Below are 27,112 nucleotides of genomic sequence, written 5' to 3'. Positions count from 1 at the left end.
AACTTTGGTGAATGCACTGATGAGGATTTCGGCACTGTTCTGCCAAACGTAGTGTACTGAGTTGCAATCACCTCTGGATTAGGTTGCTTGCACCAGGGTATTGTTCGGATGACCTTGCTATGCATTACAGACCAGCAGCAGAGAGTCACCTCTAAATAAAGGCTATCTTCAAGACCGAGGTTCAGCTGATTCAAAACAAAGGGATGGATGTGCATTTTAGAAGGACACCTGGGCCACTGGCCACCGGGCGAGCGTACTCCTTATGCCTTGCACAGGTTCAAGACCCGTTTCCACCGGGACTGGAGGAAAGGCCGCCTCCACTGCTGAGAGTCAGGGTGCCGTGAGCAATCACTGTTTGATGCTCTTTCCTCTTGTGGTTGGGTCCTTGTGGAAAATTGCATGGAAGCCTTGTGGGAGAACGCAACATAGTTATATTGTTGTCGTCAATAAGAGAGAGTTGCGCTTTTCGTGGTCTGCATTAGTTCTCCCGGTTGCACAATCTGCTGAACTCTGTCACTAACCTAGATCGGCACTTACAGTGGGGTACCCTGGAAGCTTTTGCGGTAGACAACCTTTTCAGAAGATGCTACTGATACCCTTACGTTTAACGGGATCCGTTTTGAAATCCATCATCTATATACTTAAAATATTCCTGACTGGAATTTCAAGGAATCCATTGGATGCCAGCAGCAGATTCATTCTGTCAAAATGTAGGAGGGTTAAAAATGTTCTCAAGTCTTCCTCCAAAATTTACTTCACAGTTTTTAGTTTGAAGTCTGCCATTCAAAGCAGATCGCAATATATTCATTTGAAATAAGAAAGCAGGTGTGTGGGGGGGGCGGTGAGGGGGAGGATATATGAAAAATGAGAAATTACTAAGGAAATGTATATCCTGAAAAGGTATTTCAAAGGTGTGGCAGGAACAGCTGACATTCTGCATTTTGTATAATAATGCAGAGTACGTATGGGACCGTTCTGGAGCAGCAGCTCTGGGCAAGGGTAAGACTCAACAGCAGCCACGGAAAATTTAGAGCACTGCACAATACCAGAATGCGGGAGACGTTAACACCAGCTAAAGGAAAGAGCTCTTTTAACGAATTTGTTCCTCCTGGATAATCCACTTTTTACACCTTTTGCCAGCTGTTTGTGCGCAGCTCAGGTACGAGGGTGGCGGAAGCCGCCGCACAGTATATAGGCACACGGCGTGTTCCAATCTGTCGCAGCTGCCTCCTCTCTCCCCTAATTGTTATCTCCCATGCAGCATCACAGCGAGGCAACACACAAATCTTGGAAACTGAAATGTACCAGAATGCAGCCCACAGGAACGTGTGGGTTTCCCTTTTTCAAACAGGAGAAATCCAGGAAAAACGCCCCGTCATTAGTCATCCCCTTCACCTTTTCCTGAACTGAAGAAACCATGCAAGATTATTCCCTACTCTATTTTAGAAATAAATAGTAATTAAGAGGTTCCCATCCTACTGTTTGCAGTGCATAATCACACTAAGAGTGAGCACTGCATGATTTCTGCATCCTTCCGATCAGTTTGTTTGAAACACAAAATCTAAATGTTATGCTCCATTCACTCAAATGGTGACTTGCGCACAAAACATCTTCTGGGATGCCACTAAAAACAAATTAAGGAGGCATCAGGGCTGACGAAAGCCACAGTGCAACGCAAGAGAGAGGGGATCTGCCTCTTTTCACAAGATTCACAATTGGCAGATTAATCGTTCAAGTTCTGAATGCAAGTGAGTATTTTGCAAGGTTAATCAGACTTACTGCTATGTAATAAACTTTAGCCTTTTCCACCAGCTTCCAGTTCTGCTCCATATCAAGATGCTTTTCTTTCTTATAACAATTAGCAGCAGCCAGGTTAGCAACGAGGGACCTGAGAAGGCAAAAAGGTGTCAACATGGTCATCTGTTCTCTTGTGGCAACTGTGATCTTCTTGACCATCCTAGGCTATCTGCGATTACATACTTTTGTTCAAGGCCAAGACCATGTCCCAGACCTCATGTGGGGGAAAAGAGGGATCTCCTGAACTCCTACTCTGGAGAGGCTTGAACAACATTGCAGGGTTTTTGTTCACTGAAAATTCTTGTTCCTGGGTATATGCTGCAACCGTTTGCTGCAAACCTTACTCATTTATTTCGATAGATACGTTTATTTGGCTCTGTTCTCTGTCTCGAAAGCAGATACTCGGGGCGATTACATCCTTCTAACAGATAGAACGTTGATGTAAACAACTGATGCAAACCATTTGCAAATGATCCTCCAACTCCCATTGAATCTACTAATACTATTCCAAGACTTCATACTACATAATATATAAATACATTAGTACTAACAAAGATGATAGTATAGAATGCTGTTGACGATCAGGTAATGACGCTCTTTTCATGATTCTTTTCCATTTGTCCACATGGCATACAATAAATCTGTGCATCAAAGCAGCAGTGTATTTGCAGGTTCACAGGACAGTGGTAATATTCCACTGTACCTACTGAATTTCCTGGATCAGTTTACAAACCCAACTCTCAGTCGCTTGTGCAGACTGGTTGGTGCGGCAGTCTCTGTGAGCGAGCGACAGAACTGCCACCGAATCCATGACTGGGCTTCCTTGCCCAATTGAATTATGTTAGCAATCAAGTACATGAGAAATAGACCATATGAAAACTGTTCTGCAGAGCGTGGCAGTAAGATTTACTTTTCAACTGGAATTACGGTGAAGGTAAGCAATCAACTGAAAACAAGGCAAAAGAAAAATCACCTTAAAATTCCTTATTTACAGAAAAATCTATAGTGGATATACATTATAATGGCATTGATAACCAAGCTTAATCTGAAAACTGACTTCTATCTTACCTTGGGCAGAAAAGTCCTACTTATGAATACATCTAAAACAAAACAGAACTCTGGCCTTCAGTTTTCCATACTATGGCTACTATTTATTGTTCTGTGCTGTCAAGTTGTTTTTGACTTACGGTGACCCCATGAATGAAAGCCCCCCAAACTGTCCTGTCCAGGAGAGCTCCACTCAGCTCCCCCAGGGGCCAGGCTGGGGTTTTCTTGATGGACTCGATCCATCTCATACTTGCTCCTCCCTTTCGTTTTCTTCCTTCAATGTTCCCTAACATGACTGGATTTTCCAGTGAATCTTGGGTTCTCATTTTTGCTTCCAGGAAAAGATCTGTCTTGATTTGATCTAGAACCCATTTGTTTGTCTTTCTGTTGGTCCAAGATGTTCACAAAGCTCTCCTCCAGCACCGTGTTCCAAATGCATCCATTTTCTTCCTGTCAGCTTTCTTCATGGTCAGCTTTCACATTCATGAATTGGGAATACAATAGTTTGCAGAATCTTGACACTGGTCTCCAGCAAAATATCCTTACACCTGGTGATCTTTTCTATCTTCTTCTTCTTCTGTCTGCAGTCTCCCTTTGAATTGAGGATGGAGCCGAGGTATATGAAATCTTTCACTATTTTGAATTCTTCATTATTAACTGTACAGTTCTGTAATTCTCCCGTGAACATGGTTTTTGTCTTCTTAAAATAAAAGCTGCAGTGCTTTCATGTAATTGTGACTTTCTGCCAGTAGATTATTATACCTTACATTAGAGATGCTTCTTCTGCCAATTTTCACTCCTTCCTCTGATTCTAATGTAGCTTTCCTTATGATATGTTCTGTGTGCACATTGAACAGAGAGGGAGGTAAAATGCATTCTGGTCTGACACCTTTGCCTATAGGAAATCCTTCTGCTTCTCCATATTCTGTCCTAACAGTAACTTGTCCACAGCACAGGCTATGCATCCAGACAATCAAATGATCAGGCGCCCCCGCCTCCTCCAGGACCCTCACCCTCCGCTGGCTGGCATCATCGGAGAATGGCGCTCCCAGGGGGAGCTGCTCCCCGTGGCCGGGCCTCTGCCGTCTTCCCAATGGGGATGCTGGGCAGGCACAGACAGGCTCCCCCCGCACAGGCGCCTGGTGGTCTTGGAGCAGCAGCGGTGGGAAAGGAGCCTTGGCCAGCCCCCACTGGCATCAGGAGGTGCCCGAGGGGAGACTCAGCTGGGGCTTCCCATCACCGCATCCCTGATCTGACAGCCAGGGTGGCCTGGCATGTGCTCCCACTCCCAACTGGGAGACATCCCTGGGGGGGACCACTGGGGATTCCTGCGGGGTGGCCACACCTTACTCCCTGGAGGCCGGAGAGCCCAGCAGGCCAAAGGAGGCCTCCAAGCTGGGATTCGGCACTCGTGCTGCAATCCAACGGCACCTCGTACTTGCTGGATCCAATGTCGCTAGTTAAAAGCTGGACGCCAATGCTTCCAGTCTCCTCTTTGAGGCTGCGGGAAACAGGAGGAGAGCGACTCTTGAACGAGAACAGGCTCATTTTGCAGGTTTCATCCTCAAAACATTGAGTGACTGTTTTAAATATTCAGTTATGTTCAAACTAGGTCATAGTGACATTATTTCATGCGCCTGGGACTAATTAAGCCCTTGCAACAAAATGCTGAAACAACCACAGAATGCCAGACCGGGGACCCGATGCATCAATATCCCTGTTTTCCATAACATTCATCTGGTAGGTTAGCCGTCCTATGCTCTAGCCACACGATGCTGCTTGGGGACAAGCTGTATTCTACGAAGAACGGCTGCCCGGACCTTGGGCTGAGAATCACTTCCACACTCTGGTTTTGTCCAGGTTCTCACCAGTGGACAGGGCTGCTGCCGCCCCTGCCCGGTCTCTCCTACATAATAGCGGCATGTACCATTTGGAGTGTTCAAGCCGCTTCAAGTGCCATCAAGCCACCACCCCCGTTTTGCAGGCGAGTGCTGGGCTTGGACGGCGTTCCAAGCAAAGCCGCCCACTGGGCTTGTGGCACGAAGCGCGAGGGCCTGACTAGGAGTCCCCTGGTTTGCAGCTTCACCTTTTGGTGCTCAAAAACTTAACACTCAGAAGCTTCCTTCTGATTCTGCCAGCGGAGGTTTCCAGATCCCAGCAAGGTACGAAACACAGATAGCTGCTGACTAGTGTTGCCACTGAACCGGTCAAGGGGAGGCCAATCCTACAGGTGTGGGGATCAACAGTAAGAGAGATTTCGGAAAGGACACCGTGGGGAGGCAGCAGGACTCAATCCGCCGCCTCTTCAATGTGGCTTAGGAAGGGAGCTGCAGACCCGGCCGTATCCCAAAAGAGTGACCTCCTGTCTCCTCCACTTCCACAGCTACCCAAGAAAAATCTCCATGAGAAGGAGTACTGGACCTGTTGTCACTTGTGATGCAGGCAGCACACGTCCCGGTTGGCACTTCGCTCTGCTCATAGTAATGGGCGTCCACGTGAGCTTCTTCCGTTTTCTTCTTGAGGATTTCACCAAACTTATCTTTTCCGATGCACCCAAAAAATGTTGCTGCTTTGTAAGGTGCCTGGATCATCCACTGCAATCAGAAACAAAGAAGGAAAAGAATCTTTGCTTAGAGTGTTTGGAAAAGGCTTATTGTTTTCGTTTGGATGCAGTGCTTATTAACTTTAAAAAAAATAGTAATACACTCACAGGTATAAAACAACTGATAGCTATTCAAATGTCAACACTTCAATAAGCAGTTCACAGCTTCATCCCTCTTATTTTCAGATCTATTAAGCTAGGAGATCAGATAGTATGGTCCAAATGATTCACCTCAGATGTGGAATATTTTTAGTTCTTCACAGGTATGATCATCTGTACACCTAGACAGAAAACATTCCATGGATCCAGTACTCCCCAGTCAGCCATGCAGGCCTAATATGCATAGGGTCAGGTCAGGGTGAACTAATTAGCGATTATTATAAGATAGGCAGCATTACCTCTGAAGAGCTAGTCAGGGTTTGATAAGGAACCCCGAGTACACGATCCATCCAACAACTAAGAAGAATGAAAACAAATTTCACTGCTAAAAACTTGGAAGCTTTTTAAAAATATAAAAAAGAAAACAAATTCGTCTGAAGAAGGGAAAAAGTTGAAAAAAGTTTTGAGTGGCTGTAGCTCAGGAATGGTGTTTTGAGATCAGATAAAATTCTGGCAAATAGTTTTGGTAGGAAGGCTCCTGAAACTGGGTTGGTTCCAAATATTCTACAATATAACTGGGTGTTATTTTCCTGCTATTTTAAAAATACGGAGCTCCCCAAAAAATGCTTCAAAGTCTTTCCTTGCGTGAGATCACCTAGATAACACTGCCACCAGTTGCTGAAGCCAGGGTAGCAGGGGCCAGAGTTCTGTTTTTTTTAAAAAAGCAGCTAACTAGTTAAACAGTTATCCTTGCATTTAATTATATCCAGATGGATCTCTGGATTATAAAATGGATTAGACAGACTGATATAGCCAAGGAAAGAACTCAACAGGAAACTATTAATTTGATCTGAAACCAGGTATCTCCAGCAAACTAAGATGATAATGCAAACCCAACAATTTAGCTAATTTGAAATGCATTTAAATAGCTGCTTGCTAAGTAACAAAAACAAGTTTGCACACACCTATGCTTACCCCCAACCTCAAAATTCCCCTGGGGTACAAAATGTCAGAATGGTTCTGATCCAATCAAAATAGAAGGAAGTTTTGCTGTTTTAAACTAAAAGACATTGTTATGGCACAAACAGCAAAATAGAATTCATAAAAAAAGTGGTACAAAACAGGAAATAAGACAAAGGTACAAGACACCTTTGTCTGAGTGGACGGGAGAATAAAAATGGGTGATTTAAAATTATTTTTAAAATAAAAGATCATAATATGAAGTTAGAATAAAATAGTGTTACATACAGGATATGGTTCTGGATTGCAAATGCTCTGTCTAAAAACGGGAGTAAAATCTTAAGACTGAGATAATGAAAGTTGGTAGTCACAGTCAAGCCCTGGCTACACCCATCTTCGAAGAAGGTAGGGACAATGTAGATTATACTGAATTGATTTCCCCCATTTTCCCCAATGCGAACTCTAGCTTTTAGATGGAAGAGAAGAAAAGTGCAAAATGATGTTATTGTGATATATGAAATTGCGCTTCTCCATGGCTGCACTTAATATTATGCACGTTTTCTTCTCTAGAGTGTTAGTTAAAGTAAAGAAAAGGGATAGCTTAATAGTGCTGCTAAACTGCCGGATTAATATTTTTAATAAATCTAAGGAGTCCCTTCATAGCACCAGTCAACTTCTATTGTTTCTTCACATTAAAATGGAAAAAACAAAACAGGGGAAAAATATGATGCAGAACAAAACACGAATGTCCCCAGTAAACCATGGCGGGTTCAGACAACCCTTTTATGCCCAGGGTGGCTACACAGCTGTGGAAGGTGCAAAACGGACCGGAGGCTCCTGCTGGGATCGCTCATGGGCAGCGAGGGGGAAAAGCGTGCCTGATCCGCCCTCCTCCAGCCTCCCTGGGAGCAGGCGGAGAGCTTTCTCCCACCAGCACCATCCCATTGGCTGGCCAGCAGCAGCAGCAGGGGGGCCATCCCCGACCCCCTGCTCCCTCTCCACAGAGCTCCTTGAGAGGAAACACTGAGCAGCCCCTCTCCCATCGCAGGCCATCCCTCCCGTCCCCAGAGCCGAGTGGGTGCCAAGCCGTTTCCATGTGCCTGCCTATGCCGAGAGAAGGAGGGCTCCCAGGGCATCGCGCCTGCTGTCCTCTGCTAAAGACCCCCCGGCCACCCTTTTCTGCTGCCTTTTGGCGAGAGGATGGCTGAGCGTCTGCGCGGGGTCCAGATGACATACTAAGCCACAGGCGTTTTCAGAAACCCTATTACGAGTCATGGCTAGTTGGGGTGGTTTATAAGTCACCCCCTGGGAAGAAGGGGCATTCAGACAACACACTAACCCCTGCCCCCAGGCACTTAGTATGGTATGCAAGTCCAGTCAATGGTAAACTCTTAAACCTGCCAGGCACGTGTCATTATAATTCCTCTCAATTGCCTACCTACAGCCTACATTATTTCACTACCTTTCGAAGAATCCAGGTATAATGGTGCCTAGTTATAATTGTTTCCCAACAGAGATTTAAATAAATGATCACGTCTCCTTTTCAAATCAGCATTTGTGGAACGTGTGGGCAGATGCAAGGTTGAGAGAGTGAAATGGAATATAAATGGCCGCTTTGTTGGAGTTCCACTATTTCTGGAAACGGAAGACCTTCCATTAAGCACAGTGCGGATGGGGCCCACTCCCCCTACAGCAAACTCTTAAGAGACTGTTGAGTCAGATTCAGAAGTGAGAAGGGGATGGAATTCATGGCTGAAATGCCCAGCCCAGTGGACCCAGCGAAAGGCCTGGCAGTCACTGGGAACAAGAAACTTTCCAGGTCAGTGGGAAATTCTACTGAGCAAGCACTGATGAGCGGATGCAGACTCAAATCATTGACCCAATTGTACTGCACCAAATTAGAAGGGCGGACCAACCGAGAAACATCAGTGGTTTCAGAAGATCTGTCCGATAAGCAGCAGTATCCATCCCGAAGGACAGCCGGCTCTCTTGGTTTGGAAGGAAGAAGAGCTCTTTGGTTTGTCACAAAGACACATTTCCCTAGTGGCCAGTATAGCCAACACTGCTGGCGTCTTTTCTTGCTGGCTTCTGCAATACTCTTCTATCACAATGCCAGCCTATCCAGGCAGCTTTAGCATAATAAAGATGATAGTTGGAAAACCTTCTGACCTGCTTGAAAGGAGGCGGAGAGAGCTGGCTTCTGACACACAGAACCCTTCTGACATGGTGGAGAAGTTCATATTTGATTCTAAATCAAACAAAGGCGACACTGGTCTCTTACGAGTGGTAGAATCCAACAACCTAAAGCTGTCTGAGGTTCTCAATGCTGTCCGGACAGAATTCCTCAGGGTTGGTCCCATCATCTCTGTGCCTCCACCAATTTCCCTATCCATTTACTTATGTGCATGCTTAAAGTATTTAAGAAGGAAAGGCCAAACAATACTCAGTCCCATCCTCATTTCTGCCTTTGCATCTCCTATCAGGACTAGAGGCGACACGCGCACAAATAAAGAGATTTTTAAAAGACTATTTCAGTCATATGAACAGAAAGGACAGGCCTGCAGTCAACTTTTCAAAGTACTGGCACCATGTTCTTTTCAATCACAGGTTTCTACTACAAGGTTGGTAAAGCTGTATCTAGGACCTCACCTGGACTGTGGAGGTTCCCTACCTGGTTTGTGCGGAACATAGAAACAGAGCAAGTCAGAAGGGGTCTCCCGGGCCATCTAGTCTGACCCCCTGGCTCCGGCTGGCTCTGCTCACGACATGCTCACCATTGGGAGTCTTCGATCCAGTCTGGAGGCTCCTTTCATTATCTTAGACTGCCCAATGGGAAGGCAAGCTTTCCAGTCACCCGAAATGGATTGTTCAACTTGGTGTCCTGCGCTGAGCAGGCGGATGGCCGCGCTGGCCTTCTGATCCCTCCCACTGCTGCTCTTCTAGAAGCTTAAGAAACTCCTTATGGTCTGTGATCAGAGATAATACGGGGATTCCAACTGGGAGCTAAAATGGTACTCTGGGCAGGCTCTGGTTTCACTTCTGCCCCAGTCACAGAGGCATTCCGCACACCCAGGAAGCACTCTGCTTCTGCTGCCCTGTCCCCACATCTGCTCGATCGACTCCACCGTGCACGGACCTTCCCATGGGGGAAGCCCACATGCAGCGAAGCAGGGAACCAGCTGACCGGTCACCTGGCATGTTGGCTGGAGGCCAAACAATGTCATCTGGCATACGGAGGAGCGTGTGGGGGCCAATACAGCTCCATTTTCAGACCTATACATTCAACTTGAAATTTCGGGTGCAGGGAGCTTTCCATGCCATGCAGTTTGCCCCTTGAGCATGCTAACTAGAGCTGCATATGAAGACTTCACAGATTTAGGTGGAATACCATTGTTGCCATGGTGGCATGATTTTGAGGGCTCATTGGGCCTGTGGCTGGGAAGAAGGATCACTTCAAGGTAAGTGTTTTCATTCTTCTAGGAGTCTATTATGGACAAATACAATCAGACAATCAAAGGAGCAGCGTATTGTGTTCAGAAATGCCTTCCTGCCTTCGGTATTCTAATTTTCCCAAGCAGCAGTTGTGGGAGCAGGCCGGATGCAACAGCAGCCTCAGCTAGCTGCACTGTGGCCTCTATGTGGGAAGATCCCAAAGAATAGCAAGGTAGTGTAAACCTGAGCCTGCTGAAAAGAACGGGACTTGCGCATGAGTGGAAAGCTTTTGTACCACTTCCATGAAAATGACAGAAACATTAAATCCGTTTGCAAGGTACAAGAAAGAGAAGTTCAGTGTACAAAATACCACTTCCTCTACCAGCAAATTCAGGTGGTGAGAGCTAATATACAAACAAAGCCAAAAACAGAGCCATTAAGAAAGAAACAGTCCCTAAAAGAGCTAAAACAACCTACGGCACCAAATCTCCTCCAACCCCAAACCGAGCAGCTCAGTGGGACCGGCACTTCCTTCGTTCACAAGAGGCTGTCGAGTGTCCGTTGGAAAAGAAGAGAACTGGGCCACGACCGTGAATCTGGCTGGCCTGGCAGAGGACGAGGTGCCGGCTGGGTGGCCACAAGCCTCTCATGGGAGGAGGCTGAGCAGCAAGATTTCGATGCAGGCTGCACTTGTGAACGCACGACGCTGATTTGTTTCCAATGACGCCATGCGTCCTTGCGAGTAGGTGGACAGTAGCCCCTGCTGTGGATTGCGATTCCTTGGTCGAGAATCCAGACAGTCCTGAAAATATGATTAAGGGCAGGATACAAACATACGAGCGGGGTTGAGGAACGAATAACAGGGGGTGGTGCCTCAGCCCTTCGGACATTTCAGAGCATCTTCCATGCTGAGAAGGGCAGGTTCAAGCTGCCTTGCATGTTGGGGACCGGGGTTTGTTTTCTTAATCTCATGCACACCAGCATCCGAATGTTAATAAATACTGTAAATGGAGATCTTTATTATCTGCTGTGTAAAATTTCAAACAGTAAGCATATGCTGTGAGCAGAGGAGCATTTAAACAGGTAGCAAAGGGCAAGTGAAAGGGGTTTTTTTCATTCAAGGTGTGTGTGATCAAAGCTACAGCGATGTTTTTTCAAAGTCACATAACAAGCTGTTTGTTGAGACTGAAACATCTGGTCAATATGTGCTAACGCTACCATTTCATGCAGAGCTAGCAATAGGGTACCTTTTTTTTCCTTCCATAAGGAACGCACATATGGCCAATCATTTCATCCAGAAAGGATTCAATTTCTGGCTTGCATCTACACTTTACAGCTTCAAGTCTACCTACCATTGTCTTTTAGCAACCCTGCAGTCTATTACAGGTTTCTGCCTATAAGAGCCTGCAGATGTGACAGCGCTGAACAGACTTTGGCTAGTGGAGGCAGAAAGAAGCAAAGCAGGACTGCCTTCAAAATGGCATCTTTCTGTTGGTCCAGGGGGCCGGCAAAGCTCTCCTCCGGCACCCTACGTCAAACGCATCCAGCCAGCTTTCTCCATCGTCCGATGAAGTGTGCCTCGTAAGTGCCGGGAGGGCAATTCACAGTAACTGGAGGAATCCAACAGACGCTAAAAATCTAAGCAACCATTTCCAGGCTCTAGAGCACAGCGGCAACTCAGCAGTGTTACCTGAGTGGAGAGACTGATGTCCATTTCACACGAGCTGTTCATAGACATTAAGGCTCAGATGCTCGGAAGGCAAAGACATCTAAAAGAACAGTCTGCCCAGCTGACCTGACGCAGACTAGCACCGTCGTGACACAGCTGGAATCGCAGCAACATCAGCGCTGGAATGTGCTGGAATGCAGAGGTGTGTTGACAGTCACACCTGCTCATGCTGACCAACTATTGGCCACAAATTTTGTAGCTGCTTCTGCAAAGGAGCTGTCTTCCGCGTCAGATAGTTGACACACATCACCATGAGAACATACTCAGGAAATATTCAAAAACATACTGAGCTTTACACATGTAACCGTGTTTAACTGCATCATCAGCAAATGCTGCCAACCTTTAGAAATGTCATCGTCACCCTATTAGTTAAAAAGAAACAATGCATTATGTAATTTTTTGCTAACTACTCTACTAATATGTTAATGATATAATTACATGATTTCACAAGTGCAACAACACGTAATTTCATTTATGTATTCTCCACAGAGGCAGAGAGAAGGTACAGATTAAGAGGCTGTCAAGATGATGAAGTGACAGCTAATGCAAATTTATTTTAGCAATGCCGCACGTAAGGAATGCAAATGCTAGTTAAAACAAAGTCGCTTCAGGCACTCAAGGTGTGCTTCAGGCACTGCATGAATGGATGAAAAATATTAACAAAGTGGAACGTCAGGAGCAAAGCAAGGGAAGGGGGAAATTGCGGGTTCTGTTTAAATGGCATTCAAAGGAGTGCCGGATCACAAATAAAAACGCTTTGCAATCTGAACTGATTACAGCAGTGACTATCTTAGAACAAACCTGAACAGCCTAGGCTTGATTCAGAACTACAAAAACAAGTTCTCTGGTCTGGAAATTACGCATAACTTTGAGCACCTTTGCATTCGGGTGGGTCACTTATGGAACGCGCTCCCCAGAGAGGTCCGCCTGGCGCCGTCATTATTGGCTTTTTGGCGCCAGGCCAAGACCTTTTTATTTAAACGTCATTTTAATTGTTAAGGTTTTTTATTTTAAATTTGCCAGGTTGTTCCCACTATTTTATGTACTTATATGCTGTTTTTATTTATGATTGTAAGCCGCCCCGAGGCTTATGCGAAGGTGGCGGCATATAAGTTGTTTAAACAAACAAATAATAAAATAAAATAAAATAAAATAAAATAAAATAAAATAAAAGACACATCCACTCCAGCACTGCTCCTACACCTTCTAAGCCACTCTCCTGTCCCATGACCGAGACGACACGCTGCCGCTTCTCTTGTCCCTCAGCCAGGCAGAGACGGCGTTCATTCCTGCCCTCCACAGGATCCCTCACGCCGGAGGAGTACACAGGCCCGACCCACCAAGCTGCTCAACTTCCGGTGCGCACAGGCACGCTGCATGTCGCCAGCAAAGCTGCAGTGGCCCCTGTAGTCCGTTCTTCCATGCATTTCAGGAATTCTTAACTAAAGCGCCAAGACCAGTCAGCTTCAAGATAAGCCCAGTGGCTGCTGAGAATCAGAAGAAGCCACTGAAGGCCAGGAAACGGCAGCGTGGGAAGGGTGCCACTCGGTTCACCCAGCGGCTCAACACCAGGTCAAGCGAGCCGGCCAATTGCGTAACGTTCGGTGTTCCTGCTCACCAGCCCACAAGCAGCACAGGCCTCCCTGTGGGTGAAGCGAACTCTGGTGGGGACGGAAGGAAGGAAGGAGGGGAAGTTACGCAGTTGGGCATCAACTTTGCACATGGGCAGAGCACAATCCACAATCGGTGGGATCACGGACTTGATGGACATGACCCTTGCGAATGACCCTTACATTACCCTTCTTGTATCACAAAGTTAGCCGCGGCTGGCCAGCTTTAAGCTAATAAAAGCCCCTCCTCTTGATCTGCTGGGCGGGGAAAAGAGGTTAGGGAAAAGAGATCAGCTCAGGGTAGTTGTATTCAGTGCAGTGTTCATGCAAGGAATGGGGGAAGTTGCCCAGCTCTCCTCCGTACGACAGTCCCCTCCACACCCTGAAGATGCACTCCTGCAGGCTGAGCGAGCCTTGCGAGAGGCCTGGGATGCAGAGAAGGGGCTGCACTGGGAGGAAAGCCGGTGGAGGCGGGTTTTTAAGCTTTTAAGGTGTTGCATGGGAAGTCGGGCTCTGTGCCAAATGCCTTTTCAAGGTTGCCTGTAACCGTTGCCCACCTGCACTTGTTTTAGCTAAATATAGCCGATCTGAAGGAAATAAATTAAGAATCCAGAGAAGTGCCAACAGAACTAGGGAAGGTGGCGAAGACAAGGATTCCCTTGACAATGGATGCCTGGCTCAAATCAGGCCAAGAGAAGCACGAAGACTGAACAAAGGAGTGGGCAACGCGGGACCTGATTTCTATGACTAAAAATAGCGATCCGAAATAAAACAAGGAACCTGGTCAGGAAGGTCACCACACCATTAAAAGACCCGGGAGTAAAATGACTAGGGAAAAAAGACAGAGAATGTCAAGAGAGCTGTATTATTTGTATTGACCTTCGTTTCAGAAGATGCTGGACAGATTTTTCCTGCCAGAACCACTTTTTTCATGGGCAGCATCTGAAGAGGGACTGTGCATAGATGGCTGGAGGTGACGTTATCAGACTTAGCAACATACACAAAATTAAACACTCACTGGGTGCAGCACACGCTAACAAGTTCACAGGAACTTGAACAGATATTGCTGATCTCACAAAAAGTGTCATGTCACTAAAATCAAAGTATGAATGGCTGGAGGAGAGCCAACACAACAGCAACGTTAGAAAGGGCTCTGTGGTTTTGATGGATAAAGTGTTGGTTATTTGGGGACTTCTGATGCAACCCCTTTCTCTAACAAGAGTGCTTTTAAAAGCGTCCTGCATCAGGAATACACATGGAAAAGATTATAATACAATCAATCATGTGGGCTGTTCCAGAAAATATCTGAGCATGATAACGGACCTTTGCTGGCTCCTGCCTGGAGACCTTTCTAGAGGAAGGAAGAATGTGGTCATTCCGTGTTTTCCACATGTATAGCACAATGGGAACTATTCCAGAAGCACTTATGGCACTTAGGTGAAGAAATAATTTGGGCTATGTTGCTTTAAGATGGTAAGTTGTCAAGATACCCACCCAAATCTAATTGCCACCTCTTTTAATATTTCCTTACTGCAAATTTCATAGCCAGGAGCATTGTAACTGACTCACAATGGCATGCCAAAACACAGAAACTGGCACATCAGTACAATTTTGTCCCTTGACAGCAGCTATTCAGTGTTACGACTGATAAACCGAGCAAGCACCATGGCAAGAAGCTAAGGTTTTTCTTGTACCCAAGACAAAGAAAATACTTTGCCTTCCAAAATATATATGTTAAAATTCCTGTTCTGAAGCAGGATGCTGATTTTTTTTAGAAAGCTAACTGTGACACATGTAGGAAAACAATCTGGTTCTGGTCGTGGCTGCAATTAAATACAATTTGCCATACAGTAACTTCAGCTTTTAAATGTTTTCCTTTACTGAAAGCCAAAAGTAGCAGTCTTTAATCCAAGAAATGTATCTAGTTTCCTTTTTAATCCATTATCCATTGTAATAATGTCTGGGATTTTAATAGGGGATAGAAGTACTAAAAGCTTTGTAGAAACAAAAGCTATGTAAAAACAAAAATACATCAGTAAGCGTGCCATCATCTTTCTCAACCAAGTACAAAAAAATTTAAAAGGCTCTAATTTTACTACATATTTATGACAGGTATACATATGGAAGCTATTAATCCCTAAAATATTTTAAGTCATCCAAGCTCCCAAAGATTATATAACCTTCGAAAGTTATTCAGGTTTCAGAACTGTGGTTCTTTGAAGATGGAAAATTCTCAGTTTAATCTTCTGAGGAGGGTTCCCCCCCGCAATACAGCACAGTCTTAAAGCTAGTTACACATAATGAATTGTAATATACAAGAAAATCTGCTTATTACAAAGCAGCGACTAACGGCAGGATTGAAAAATCATTCTGCAGTTGTGGCCCAACCGAAAGCAGAAACCAGCACTTAAGCTGCTTGATTTTTTATCCTGAGTTGAAGTGTTCGCATATCACCGAAATGGCACACTGGTCATTTGAACAATCGAATCCACTCCACCAACCACATTATTTGTCCATCATCAATTCTGGAGATGCCATTATGCTATTGTGTAGACAGTTATTTAGTTTTGATCATTGTGGTGAAATTTTACTTCATTAGCAAGCTCACAAGTGAAGGCTATTTGTTCCTAGAAAGCAATGGAATGAAATTAAATAGGGACAAATGCCAAGTTCTGCATCTAAGAAACCAAATGCATCATTACAAGATGGGGGAGACTTGGCTCAAGATGCTGCAAGTGAGAAGGATCTTGGAACTGTTGTAGAACACAAGCTGAACAAGAGTCAGCAATGTGATGTGGCTGCAAAAGGGGGCAAATGCTCTCTTAGGCTGCAGTAACAGAAGCATCACTTCCAAATCGGGTGACGTGCTAGTTTCTCTCTGCTCAGCACTGCTTGGGCCTCCGCTGGAGTCCTGGGTCCAGTTCTGGGCACCGCAGTTTAAGAAAGATGCAGACAAGCTGGGAAGGGCTCGGAGGAGGCACCAAGGATGATTCAGGGACTGGAGACAAAGCTCCGTGAGTGGCAGTGAAAAGAACTGGGCATGTTTAGCCTTCAGAAGGGAAGGCAGAGGGGAGAAAGGGTATCACTCTTCGAGGTCTTGAAAAGTTGCCACAAATCGGGAGGCCAAGATCTTTTCTTGATCATCCCAGAGTGCAGCACACGGGGGAACAGGCTCAAGTTACAGGAAGCCAGGTTCCGGCTGAGCATCAGACAGAACTCCCAGACTGTTAGCGCCGTGTGAGAATGGAACCCACGGCCAAGGGAGGTTCTGGGCTCTCCCACACTGGAGGGATTCAAGAGGCAGCTGGAGAGCCAACTGAGAAGGATGGTTCAACTTGAAGTCCTGCATACTGTTCTATGACTTCGTGTTTTTATAGATTTAATTTCATACCCAAACGATTAATGCTGAGAGAATCTTCCCAAACACAGGCACGGCACAGGCGCAGCAGGCATATGTGCGATGCACGGAGGCCATGACAAAGCAGTCCAGTTTTTGCTTTAACTCATATTCCAATCTGCAATGTTCTCTTTTTCTATTTTTAAAGGCTGAGAAACTGTAAGGAAGCTGCACGGCAGAGTTTGCAACTGCAAATAAACACAGTATACACCAAAGCAAATAGTTTCCGCTTGTATTATTGGAAATGCAAGGCGGTGTTACAGACATTGTTTAAACAAATAATTTCACATTGCAGACATAAATTAAACAAATAATTTAAGTCTACAACTTCACTGTATTTTACTATTTACATTTTTAACCATTCATAGGAAATGAAAGTTGTAAAACATTTTGATTACTGCCAAGAGGCACTTCAATGGAGCTAGTACTGCAATACAGCATGCTGAAGACTTACCCTCTTTTGAGAACAGAAGACGGCTGTGGCGGCTCGGAACTGAGCTTCCGAGCTGGAAGGAAGAAAGTCACACTGCTTACCTATGACCGCCATCCTTCGAGTGGTCGCCTGTGCATTCACACATATTTTGTTTATTTTTACACTTGTATGCCACCAACCATTCCGACAGGGATAGATATGGGCTCTGTGCCTGCAGCTCATTGCAGGAAGATTCTGTAGCTAAGCAAGTATTTGGGCGGGAGCTTCTCCTGTTCCTGCTGCTGGTACACATGGGAAGAGCTCCTGACCATTCCCTCAGTCCCATCTATAGGTCCCAGGGAGGAGTGTTGTATCACCCCAGTCTGTGTGCCCCCGTCGGAAGAAGCTCAGTCGTTCTGAGGTACGACACCAAGTGGGGCTGGAGGACGGGTTGTGTGAATGCCCGGATGACCATTCAAAGAACAACTGCAGGTAAACAACCTGCGTTTTCCCTTCTTCTTCATTGAGCATCACACACGTGGGTGACTTGCAAGCTTACCCGGAAGAGGATGGAGAATTGCCGCTGGAGGGTCAAGGAGAGGACTGCTTGGCTGAAGGAGCATCTTCTCCTGCACGTACTACTAACCCATAGTGCTTAATGAGCAATGGGGGTGTGGACCATGGAGCTGCCTTACAGAAGTCCTGCAAGGGTATTCCCAGGAGCAGGGCTGCGGACGGTGCCATCCCTCCCGTGGAGTGAGGTCTTGGAGGGACCACGAATTGCAGGCAGGCCAGCATGTAGGCCAGGAGCGTCTGAGTGGATACGTGTCAGTTCCTGTGTCCCACAGCTCCCCTTTCACTCACAACCTTAAAGTTAACACACCTCAGCATCTCCTTCCTGTAGGATGGGTTATCAGTTGTCGGGGATTAGAACAACTGCTCCACCTCAGCTGCCCCCTTGGGCTCTATGACTGAGTGACCTTGTCTTTCTCTGGCCACCCTCAATAGGCCCTAGCCATCTTGATACCCTTGCTTCACAAAGGAAACCTTGTCACTACTTAGCCATATATAAAATGAAGCTCTACTAAATGTGTATTAATTCTGTGTTGCGCTCAGCTGCTGCTAATGACTTGGCACTGTTCCATGTCAATTTCAAACGGAAGAAAGAGGCGGATTAAAAACACTGCAAATGCTTACTACTAAATCTCACGGAAGAGGAAGGCAATAATGTTATTTTAAGCTTTAGCCTCACAGACACGTGGGCACTTTTGTCCTCTGTCCAACAACAAAAATGTTAGCACAACATAGTCTGCCATACTATTAATTCTTACATCGACAGTCTATACAAACCATATGACTATCCTACCCAGTGTATTAGCATGCAAAACACAGAGACAAAACTGACAATGAAAACTGTAACCCTAACCCTAACCCTATTAAAATACAGAATTGCAATCAACTTAAGTTTTTAATGCTTTGGAGGAATCTCATTCCAAGTTTGTAACTGAAGCTGAACCATATGTTTTTATTAAGATGTGGTTACATTTCCAAGAAGTCCATTATCTTTGGTTCCAAAAAGCAACATTCACAAAAGCTTAAGCCATAATAAATTTTTAGCTTTTATGATGCCACAAGATTCTTTGTTGTTTTTGCTGCAACACACGAACCTGGCTAAGCCCTCTGGAAATGATTTTATAGAAGGCACCCGTGCTGCAGAAGAAACCAAACAATAAGGCTGTAATCCTGCGTACAATTAGAAACTCAAATTCCAATAAACTCAATGGGGACAAACAGCTCAATCCTATGTAACCTTATTTGGAAGTAAGGCCCAAACAGTATTGTGGCCTAAGGCAGAAATAAAATCTTGGCACAGCAAATTTCTGTGACATTTTGGAATCCTAGGATGATGACTATACTGTCAAGTATTTATTTATTTATTTATTTAAAACATTTCTATGCCGCCCCCATCGCAACAAAGCCTCGGGGTGGCTCACAAAAAATACATAAAAACATACATAAATAATAATAATATAATAATTTAAAAGAAAAAAATTTAAAAACCCCCAGTGCATTCTCGGCTAATTTTAAAATCCTAATAAATTCAATAATTTAGCAATTAAAATAAGTTTTAAATAAAAAGGTCTTAGCCTGGTGCCGAAAAGCAAATAACAACGGTGCCAGGCGGAGCTCTCTGGGGAACGCATTGCATAGATTGGGCACCACCGCAGAGAAAGCCCTGCTCCGGGTACTCACCCTCCTAATATTCACAGAGGGTTCCCGGAGAAGGGCATCTCTTGCTGATCTCAAGGGGCGGGAGGGCATATATGGGCGCAAGCGTTCCTTTAGATATCCAGGTCCCAAGCCATTTAGGGCTTTATAGGTCATAACCAACACCTTGAATTGGGCCCGGACTTCAATCGGAAGCCAGTGGAGCTGACGGAGAACTGGGGTTATATGAGAACAACGCCCAGTCCCCGTCAGCAACCTGGCAGCTCTATTCTGCACCAACTGAAGTATCCGGACCGTCTTCAAGGGTAGCCCCACGTAGAGCGCATTACAGAAATCTAATCGGAAAGTTACCAGCGCGTGTGTCACTGTCGCCAGGCAGTCGTTCTCCAGGCAGGGACGCAGCTGATGTATCAGCCGAAGCTGAAGGAAGGCGCTCCTCGCCACCGCCATCACCTGAGCTTCCAAAGACAGCTCAGGGTCGAGGAGCACTCCCAAGCTGCAAACCCTGTCCCTCAGAGGGAGTGCAACCCCATTTAGGACAAGGCCCAAGTCTCCCATCCCGAGGCCTGAGTCACCCACCAACAGGATCTCTGTCTTGTCTGGATTGAGCTTCAGTTTATTGGCCCTCATCCAGCCCATTACCTCGGTCAGGCACCGGTTTAGCACAGCCACTGCCTCACCTGGATTGGTGGAAAACAAGAGGTAGAGCTGGGTATCATCAGTGTACTGATGATTCCGCAGCCCACACCTCCTGATGACCTCTCCCAGCAGTTTCATGTAGATGTTAAATAGCACAGAGGACAAAATGGACCCCTGCAGAACTCCATGGCATAATTGCCATGGCACAGAGCCATAGTCCCCCAGCCCCACCTTCTGAAATCAGCTGTTGAGATAGAAGTGGAACCATCGCCACGTGGTGCCTCCAACTCCCAATCCCGCTAGCCTATTCAGAAGGATACCATGGTCGATGGTATCGAAAGCCGCTGAGAGGTCCAGGAGAACAGAGACGCATTCCCCCTGTCTCTCTCCCTGCACAGGTCATCGTACAGGGTGACCAAGGCAGATTCAGTGCCATACCCGGGTCTGAAGCCGGACTGAAATGGGTCCAGATAATCAGTTTCATCCAAGAGTGCTTGGAGTTGTCCTGCCACCACCCACTCTAGCACCTTGCCCAGGAACGGGATGTTGGCCACCGGTCTATAATAAGCGGCCACCTCTGGATCCAGGGATGCCTTCTTTAGGACTGGCCGGACTACTGCCTCCTTTAAAGGGGCAGGTACCCGGCCGTCTCTTAAAGAGGCATTGACCACCTCCAGGATCCAGGTCCCAATCCCGTCCTTGGCTTTCTTAAGTAGCAAGATGGGCATGGGTCTAGTAAGCCATTAAAAACCAACAATTAAACCCATTAAAACATCCTACTGTCCTCCACCTAGACCACCACTAGCTCACAAATAAATAAAACCAATCCACGGCCAATCCGAATAAAACCAATTGGAATAAAACCAATCCAAGTAGTAATCTTGAATGACACCATGAAGATTTTATTTACCATTTTACAAATTAACACAAAATGCGTTTTCTCCTGAATGCAAGCCAGGAACTAAAGGCTATGATTTTTTACAATCTGACAGCTCCTTCCATGGAACATCCTTAGGATCGCAGATGGCACCAATCCATGGCATGGCATGGCAACCCATCAGGGTTAAGGGGCCATGGGGCTGTCCTGTCATCTGAACCAGGTCGTTTCCTACAAGGTGGCTTATGCTTGGTCACCACGCGGCGCTTACAACCCTTCGTTTGTCCCAGGGTTGTCTGACTCACGATGGGCTGAGGTGTGAACCGAACCTAGAATACTGACTTCACTGTGGGTCGTAGTGAGCCTCATGGAAAGAACCACAAAGAGCCCTTGGGGATCTCGTGCCACGCTGCCACCCCCACCGATGTCCCAGCAGCACTCTGAAGGATGGTCACTGCTTTGCCACCTTAAAAAAAGTTGGCCCCAGAAAGAAGTCTTTATGATTTTTGTAAGTGTCAGCCTGTTGGATGTGTGCAAGGGGAGGCTTCTGGTTGGCTGATATACATCTTTTTGCCAGGGCAATGTCCTTTTTAAATTTTAATTTAAAACTATCACTTAAATACAAGCATATAAAATGTGTAACAAATTCATATCTCCTCCTCCTGCCCCCCTCCAAATACATCATGTGTACGTGGCCCAGTGACTGTGCTTGCAAGTTTCTGCAAACCAACAGAAACACAGAAACCAAGCGAGTCAGAAGGAGCCTTCAGGCCATCTAGTCTGACCCCCAGATCCAGCCGGCTGCGCTCGTGTAATCCCCAACACATGCTTGTCCAACCTCTCCTTGAACACCCTCAATGACGGAGCCTCCACCACCTCCCTTAGGAGCCCATACAATATCCTACGAGTCTTAATCATCAGGAGGTACTTTCTGACATCAGCCTGAAGCCCAGTTCCTTGAGCCTTGCCCCATCAGACCACCGCTATAGGGAAGAACAAGTCCTGGCCCTCCTCCACATGGCATCCCCCCACACACCCTTAAGTCACTCGGCGTCGCCTCTTCTCCAGACCCAGGTCCCTCCATCTCTCCTCCTATGGCAACCCTCCCAACCCAGCTACCATAAAAACGGGGAGCCCTTTCGTCTGCCGGGTGCACTGTGGGGTTGCTCCGTGAACGACAAGCTCACTGCGGCTTTTTCTTGAGCTAGCTTAGCATTTGCCCGCTATGCTCTGCAAATTCCCCCCCCCCCCCCGGTATTTCCTTCCTTCTGAATTCTGGAGGAAAAATTCAAGTAAAAGTGAATTAGTGCTATAATGAGAAAACTCTGGCCAAAACGGAGCCTGCAAGTATAACTTACCTAGGTACAGTTACTCTGTAATCAAAAGGCTAATGAGGCCTACTGCTTTTTTCATCAAAAGCAGGTAGCTTTATGTCGTGTTTCACTACATTCACACATGAAAACGGCACAATAGATCCGGCACGCATGGAAGCAATGGCAATGTGCCAACATTTAAGAAACAGCAAGCACAAGTGAGCTTCTAGTATGTTTTCGGTCTTTCTGAAGCTGATGGCCTCATTCCCGTGAGGAGCACTTCCTGGCAATTTCCTAAGATGAAAATGTTCTGATTTTTAAAACTTGCTTTTCCTGAAAAGCAGAAGTTGGGTTAACCCAGGTGGATGGTGTTAGTCACCCAAATCTGTACTGTGTGGAATTACTTGCCATCAATGCACATTTGCAACAGTTCCAACACTTTCAACACCCCAGAATCAATATATATCATTTTGTGAAGTGCAGTAAGAACATGGTGAATAAAGTACATATGAATCTACAGATACGGAGGAGCACGGAGGGCAGCAGGAACGACACCTGCCCAAAAGTGCCCAATCAGCCGAGAGGAGGAGGAGGAGGGTGCTGGAGACCCCCACCCAGGCCAGTGTCCACTGGTGCTCCAGCCTGCTTCTCTCCCTGTCCCCAGCACTACAGCTCAGTGGCAGTGGAGCCTCTGCCCAGCTCACTCAGGCAGCCTCTAGGGCGGGTTGGTGGGATCCTGTCCCACACCTTGTCTTGGAGAAACAGCTATGCAGAGGTAAGGAAACACTTACGGGGGATTTTAATTTCACATTCACAGTAACTTTGGGGATTGTTCAGCTTTATCTGTAATTTGAGGAATCCTAAATGCAAACTCTTTCGATGTTTTCCCCATTTAAGCTTTGTTTTTCAAATTCATATATGGAGGTTAAACCTCCCTGTCCCCAAGATAGTTATTTAACTTTAGAGAGTGAACTATATCTTCATGCTCCATTAAGTTCCAGAATCCAGAGAAGGAACTAACTCCACAGGAATAAGCCAGGAGCAGGAACAAAGGGGTCTAAGACAGAACTGAACACAAGACTGACGCTGCCAGAGCAAACATTCAGAAGCGGCCAAAGTGGCGAACTGCACAGCCGTTGCCCCCAATCTCCTAAGCGGCTCACCTTGGATTCTGTGGCGGCTGTCCTGTCACACAGTTCCGTGCGCATAACCTTTCCTGACTGCAGCTTAGTCATACGGCACGGCCCCTTCTACCCTTACCAGAGCCAGCCATGCCCCGCTTCCTTGCAGCTTGCTGTTGGCCAAAACAGAACCCCATTTGGCTTAGCCACACACTGAAACAAACAAACAGCACGCGCAAATGGGGAAGAAAGGTGGAAGAGGACAGTCCTTTGGATGACCAGCATTTCCACTCACATACAGCTCTCAGAATTGGGGGCAACAGCAGAATGCTTCCGTGCCGTGGTTTGGTTATGCTTTCGGTTCGTAAGAGATGAGGGGAAGACATTATTTCAATGACTAACGCCAAATACCATCCATATTTAATTATTTTAAGGGGCAACAAACCTGGGCTACTTTAACAGAATTCTGTGTAGATCCACCAGCATGATATTCCACTTTGAACTTTTTCACAAGTTCTTCAAATCTGCAAGGAATAGAGAGAAAGGAGAATTGGAGAGGAGAAAAAACAGTTACATTTTGGAATTTTAACATGCAATGCAGTCATAATATTTAATATCAGGTTTGTATGAATTTCTGAAGCACCCTGTGGGAATTTGTGTTGAGTGTACAATGTCCCCTGCAAAAAATAAAGGGAGCAAGACATATTAATTGTGCGACTCTGCATTTGCACCAGTAGCTGATGCAAACCTTCCGGAAGCAAACAGACCTGGGATTTCGCATTATATGGATGAGCCCAGGCTTTGTACTCTTTCCCCTGGCCTTTCCTCCAACCAGTGCACTTGCACAGAGACTGGAAACTTGCATATCAATTTCCAATTAAGCACTATTTATCACTACCTCCAAACACTAAACAATTACTGATCCTATGGTTCAGAGAAGCCTTCCCCAACCTAATGTCCCCCAGATGTTTTGGACTTCAACTCCCATCACCCTTAGCCAGCCAGTCAGGAATACTGGGAGTTATGGTCCAGAACATCTAGAGAACACCAGGTTGGGAAGGTCTGGCTTAGGCAGAACAGCTGACTTCCTAAACTACAGTTTGAGAAGGTGAGACACTTCAGCCATCCACAAGACTGTGCCCCACACACCCAGGTGCCAAAACCAGGAAGGGAATAAAAGCTAGGAATAAATTGGCTCTGGAGTTACTGTACAGTGGCAGACAGGTAAAAAAAAGGTTAAAGGTAAAGGTTTCCCCTTGACATTAAAGCCCAGTCATGCCTGACTCCGGGGGGGGGGGGCAGTGCTCATCTCCGTCTCCTGGCCGAGGGAGCCAGCATTTGTCTGCAGACAGTCTCCGTGCTCGTGCGGCCGGCATGACTGAACCGGTGCATGGAACGCTGTTACCTGCCCACCGAAGTGGCGCCTTTTTATCTACTTGCATTTGCATTGACTTTGACTCTCTCGCATCATGTTGCTTCTCTGGAGGCCAATTTGTGCTATGGAAGGGGGCTTTGGGGTGTTCCCCTGAATTTTGGAAGATGGCAGGGCTGTGGGACCACGTATCGCCTCTGGAGCACTTCAGCTTAGCCAGAGTTTATTAAGGTAAAATGAAAATAAAAACAAAAAGCTTCCGATTTCCTCATGGCTGATCTGGAGAAGAGAGAAGAAAGCTGGCAACCTGAAGGCGTGTCCATGTATCACTACCCCACAGTTTAGGCACTGTCTATGTGAGGCTAAACTATCCGTTGATAGCTGCTAATTACAGCTTCAGGAAATGTTGACCAGCACAGTCTGTAATAGCTACCTTTCAGTGGCAGCCTTTATCCATGATACAGGAAGTGCTGCTCGTCAAGTGTTTCCCAACTCCTGTCTTAGTATTCTGAAATTGCAAATAAAATCTATTGAATTGGAGATACCGCGCTATAACTACTCCCCAAATAAGGCAGAAAATCAGCCGCTGTTTAGCAAGGACAGTAAATGCTTCCCTATCTTAATTTGAGCTTATTGGGATAAACTCCATTATGCACCGTATTCTGAATGGTTACTGACATGCAGGATTTGCTTACTTTCTTATGAAGGCCCTGTTCTATTTCACTTTTATAGTCTGTGCCTCCTCAAAGCAGCTTCATGCTGCAGTATCCATTATGCGCAAGTCTCTCCAGTGATGCAGAGCTATTCATTCATTCCGTCCATTTTATCATCCCTTTTAACCAGCAGGTTTAGGCTTCCAAAAAACCACCATGAAAACTCGTGTGGACACGCAGGGCACCATTCCAGGTTGCATGTTGGAAAGCAGGCCTGATCGGTCACCAGCGCCCACCTCTCGGGGCTGAGCTTGGGTAAGACTGAAGGAAACGTTCGGGGCCGCTGAGAAACAGGAGGAAGGAACCCAGAGACAAGCCACATAATAAAGTATCAAAGCAGAAACCAAACATTGTGATGTCTACGGCACAGAATGCTGACTATCCACTGGAAGGGAAAAATAGAAAGCCTGTCAGCAAAGAAAGGGAGCAATCTGGCCTGCCTGTCCCGGAAGCGGGCAACTACAACTGTTGCTGCAGGTTTTAGATGCAGTCTTAAAAAGTGAGAGCGATGGGGAAGATTGGCCGGACGAGTGCTTGTTTCGACATTCTGCTATTGTACAATTGGAAGATGCTGTTCATTATGCAACAAAACCGTTTTAGTTATACTCATAAGCGATGGGGGGAAATGGTTATTCCAACAACTAACTCCAAACATAATCTACATTTAATTAGTTTAAGGAGGTGAGACCTACACGACTTTAATGGGAACCTGCACTACCTGATCTGGCCACATGATCTGAGCAATGGGGCGCAAGTGGGCTCAGCTGTCCTCTTCAAAGTTCCCTTTAAGCTACGGCCTTGGCGCTTTGTGGCCCTGTTCTGGCCGACCCCAGTGAGGCTTTCGCTTTCGTCTTCGAACTGCACGTATCACGTCATGGATATCCGGGACCCAAAAGCGCTTTCCACAGTGCCGCAAAAGTCTGTGGTGTGAGGGTAAAGTGACGAGGCTTCACAGGTCCCTGCGGCAAACGGCAGGTCCGCCAGAGAGAATCACTGCAATTGTGCAGCCAGACGGGAGCCAACGCGGCACGTGGGCACTGGGCCAGTCCGGGTGGCCAAGCTGCAGCCTAATCCCAGCAGCACACGCAAGCCCAGCATTCTTGCAGGAGACTTTTCTTCCCCTTGTACCACTGAATTATGCAACTGCAAGCTCATTTAATTTTCTGCATCCTTATTAACATTACCAAATTATTAGTAGTAGTAGCAGTGCTGTTACTATTTGGAGCAGCATCAGCCACAGAGGCATTTTGGTTCCGGTGTAGCCCCATGTTCTGGCATCTCAATCCTTTTGAAGACAAGATTTCAGCCATCAAATTGGTAGTCAAGACTAAGTGTTATTTCAATTATTTTTTGTTTCTGGATTCCTGACTCCCATTACACAGTTACTTTTCATTCTCCTTGTATTTTGAGATCATCCATTTAGCATGGGTGAATATTTAAATGAATACAAGTGGCGCAGATCTGTCCCGCTTGCTTCCCATTCACACAAACTAGGATATAAATAAGGAAAAATAACTGACAGAAATCTCAGGATGGTTGCATGAATTCTCTGATTATGCAAGCATGACCTTCCGCAGCCTTTTTATGGAACCTCGGATAAGTGACCCAGATGCACCATTACCATGAGCTAAATAGATATGCTGCAGCGATGGCGTGAGCCCCAGCGTAGGAGTCAGATGCTATTCCTTCCAGTGGAGCTGGCTGGAGGGAGCATAAGAACCCACAACCTAATGATGCGGCATTATGTGGCGGCTTCCTGGGGA

General features: G+C 46.1%; 1 protein-coding gene across 3 annotated transcripts in view; it reads right to left on the bottom strand.

Moving 5' to 3' along the window:
• Positions 1–27,112, bottom strand: part of ADK (adenosine kinase) — a 161,902-nt gene that overhangs the window by 84,437 nt on the left and 50,353 nt on the right. For all 3 annotated transcript variants that reach the window (XM_044420250.1, XM_044420252.1, XM_044420251.1), the window contains exons 4-6: positions 23,710–23,788; positions 5,266–5,438; positions 1,780–1,888 (exon numbers count right to left, since the gene is read on the bottom strand). In XM_044420250.1, the coding sequence (XP_044276185.1) occupies positions 1,780–1,888; positions 5,266–5,438; positions 23,710–23,788 (361 nt within the window). The remainder of the gene's footprint in view (positions 1–1,779; positions 1,889–5,265; positions 5,439–23,709; positions 23,789–27,112) is intronic.

This window comes from Varanus komodoensis, unplaced genomic scaffold, assembly GCF_004798865.1.
Source record: "Varanus komodoensis strain SLA01 unplaced genomic scaffold, ASM479886v1 scaffold11, whole genome shotgun sequence".
Classification (NCBI taxonomy): Eukaryota; Metazoa; Chordata; class Lepidosauria; order Squamata; family Varanidae; genus Varanus; species Varanus komodoensis.
Note: the sequence above shows the minus strand (reverse complement) of the source record. Positions and strands in the feature narration are given on the sequence as shown.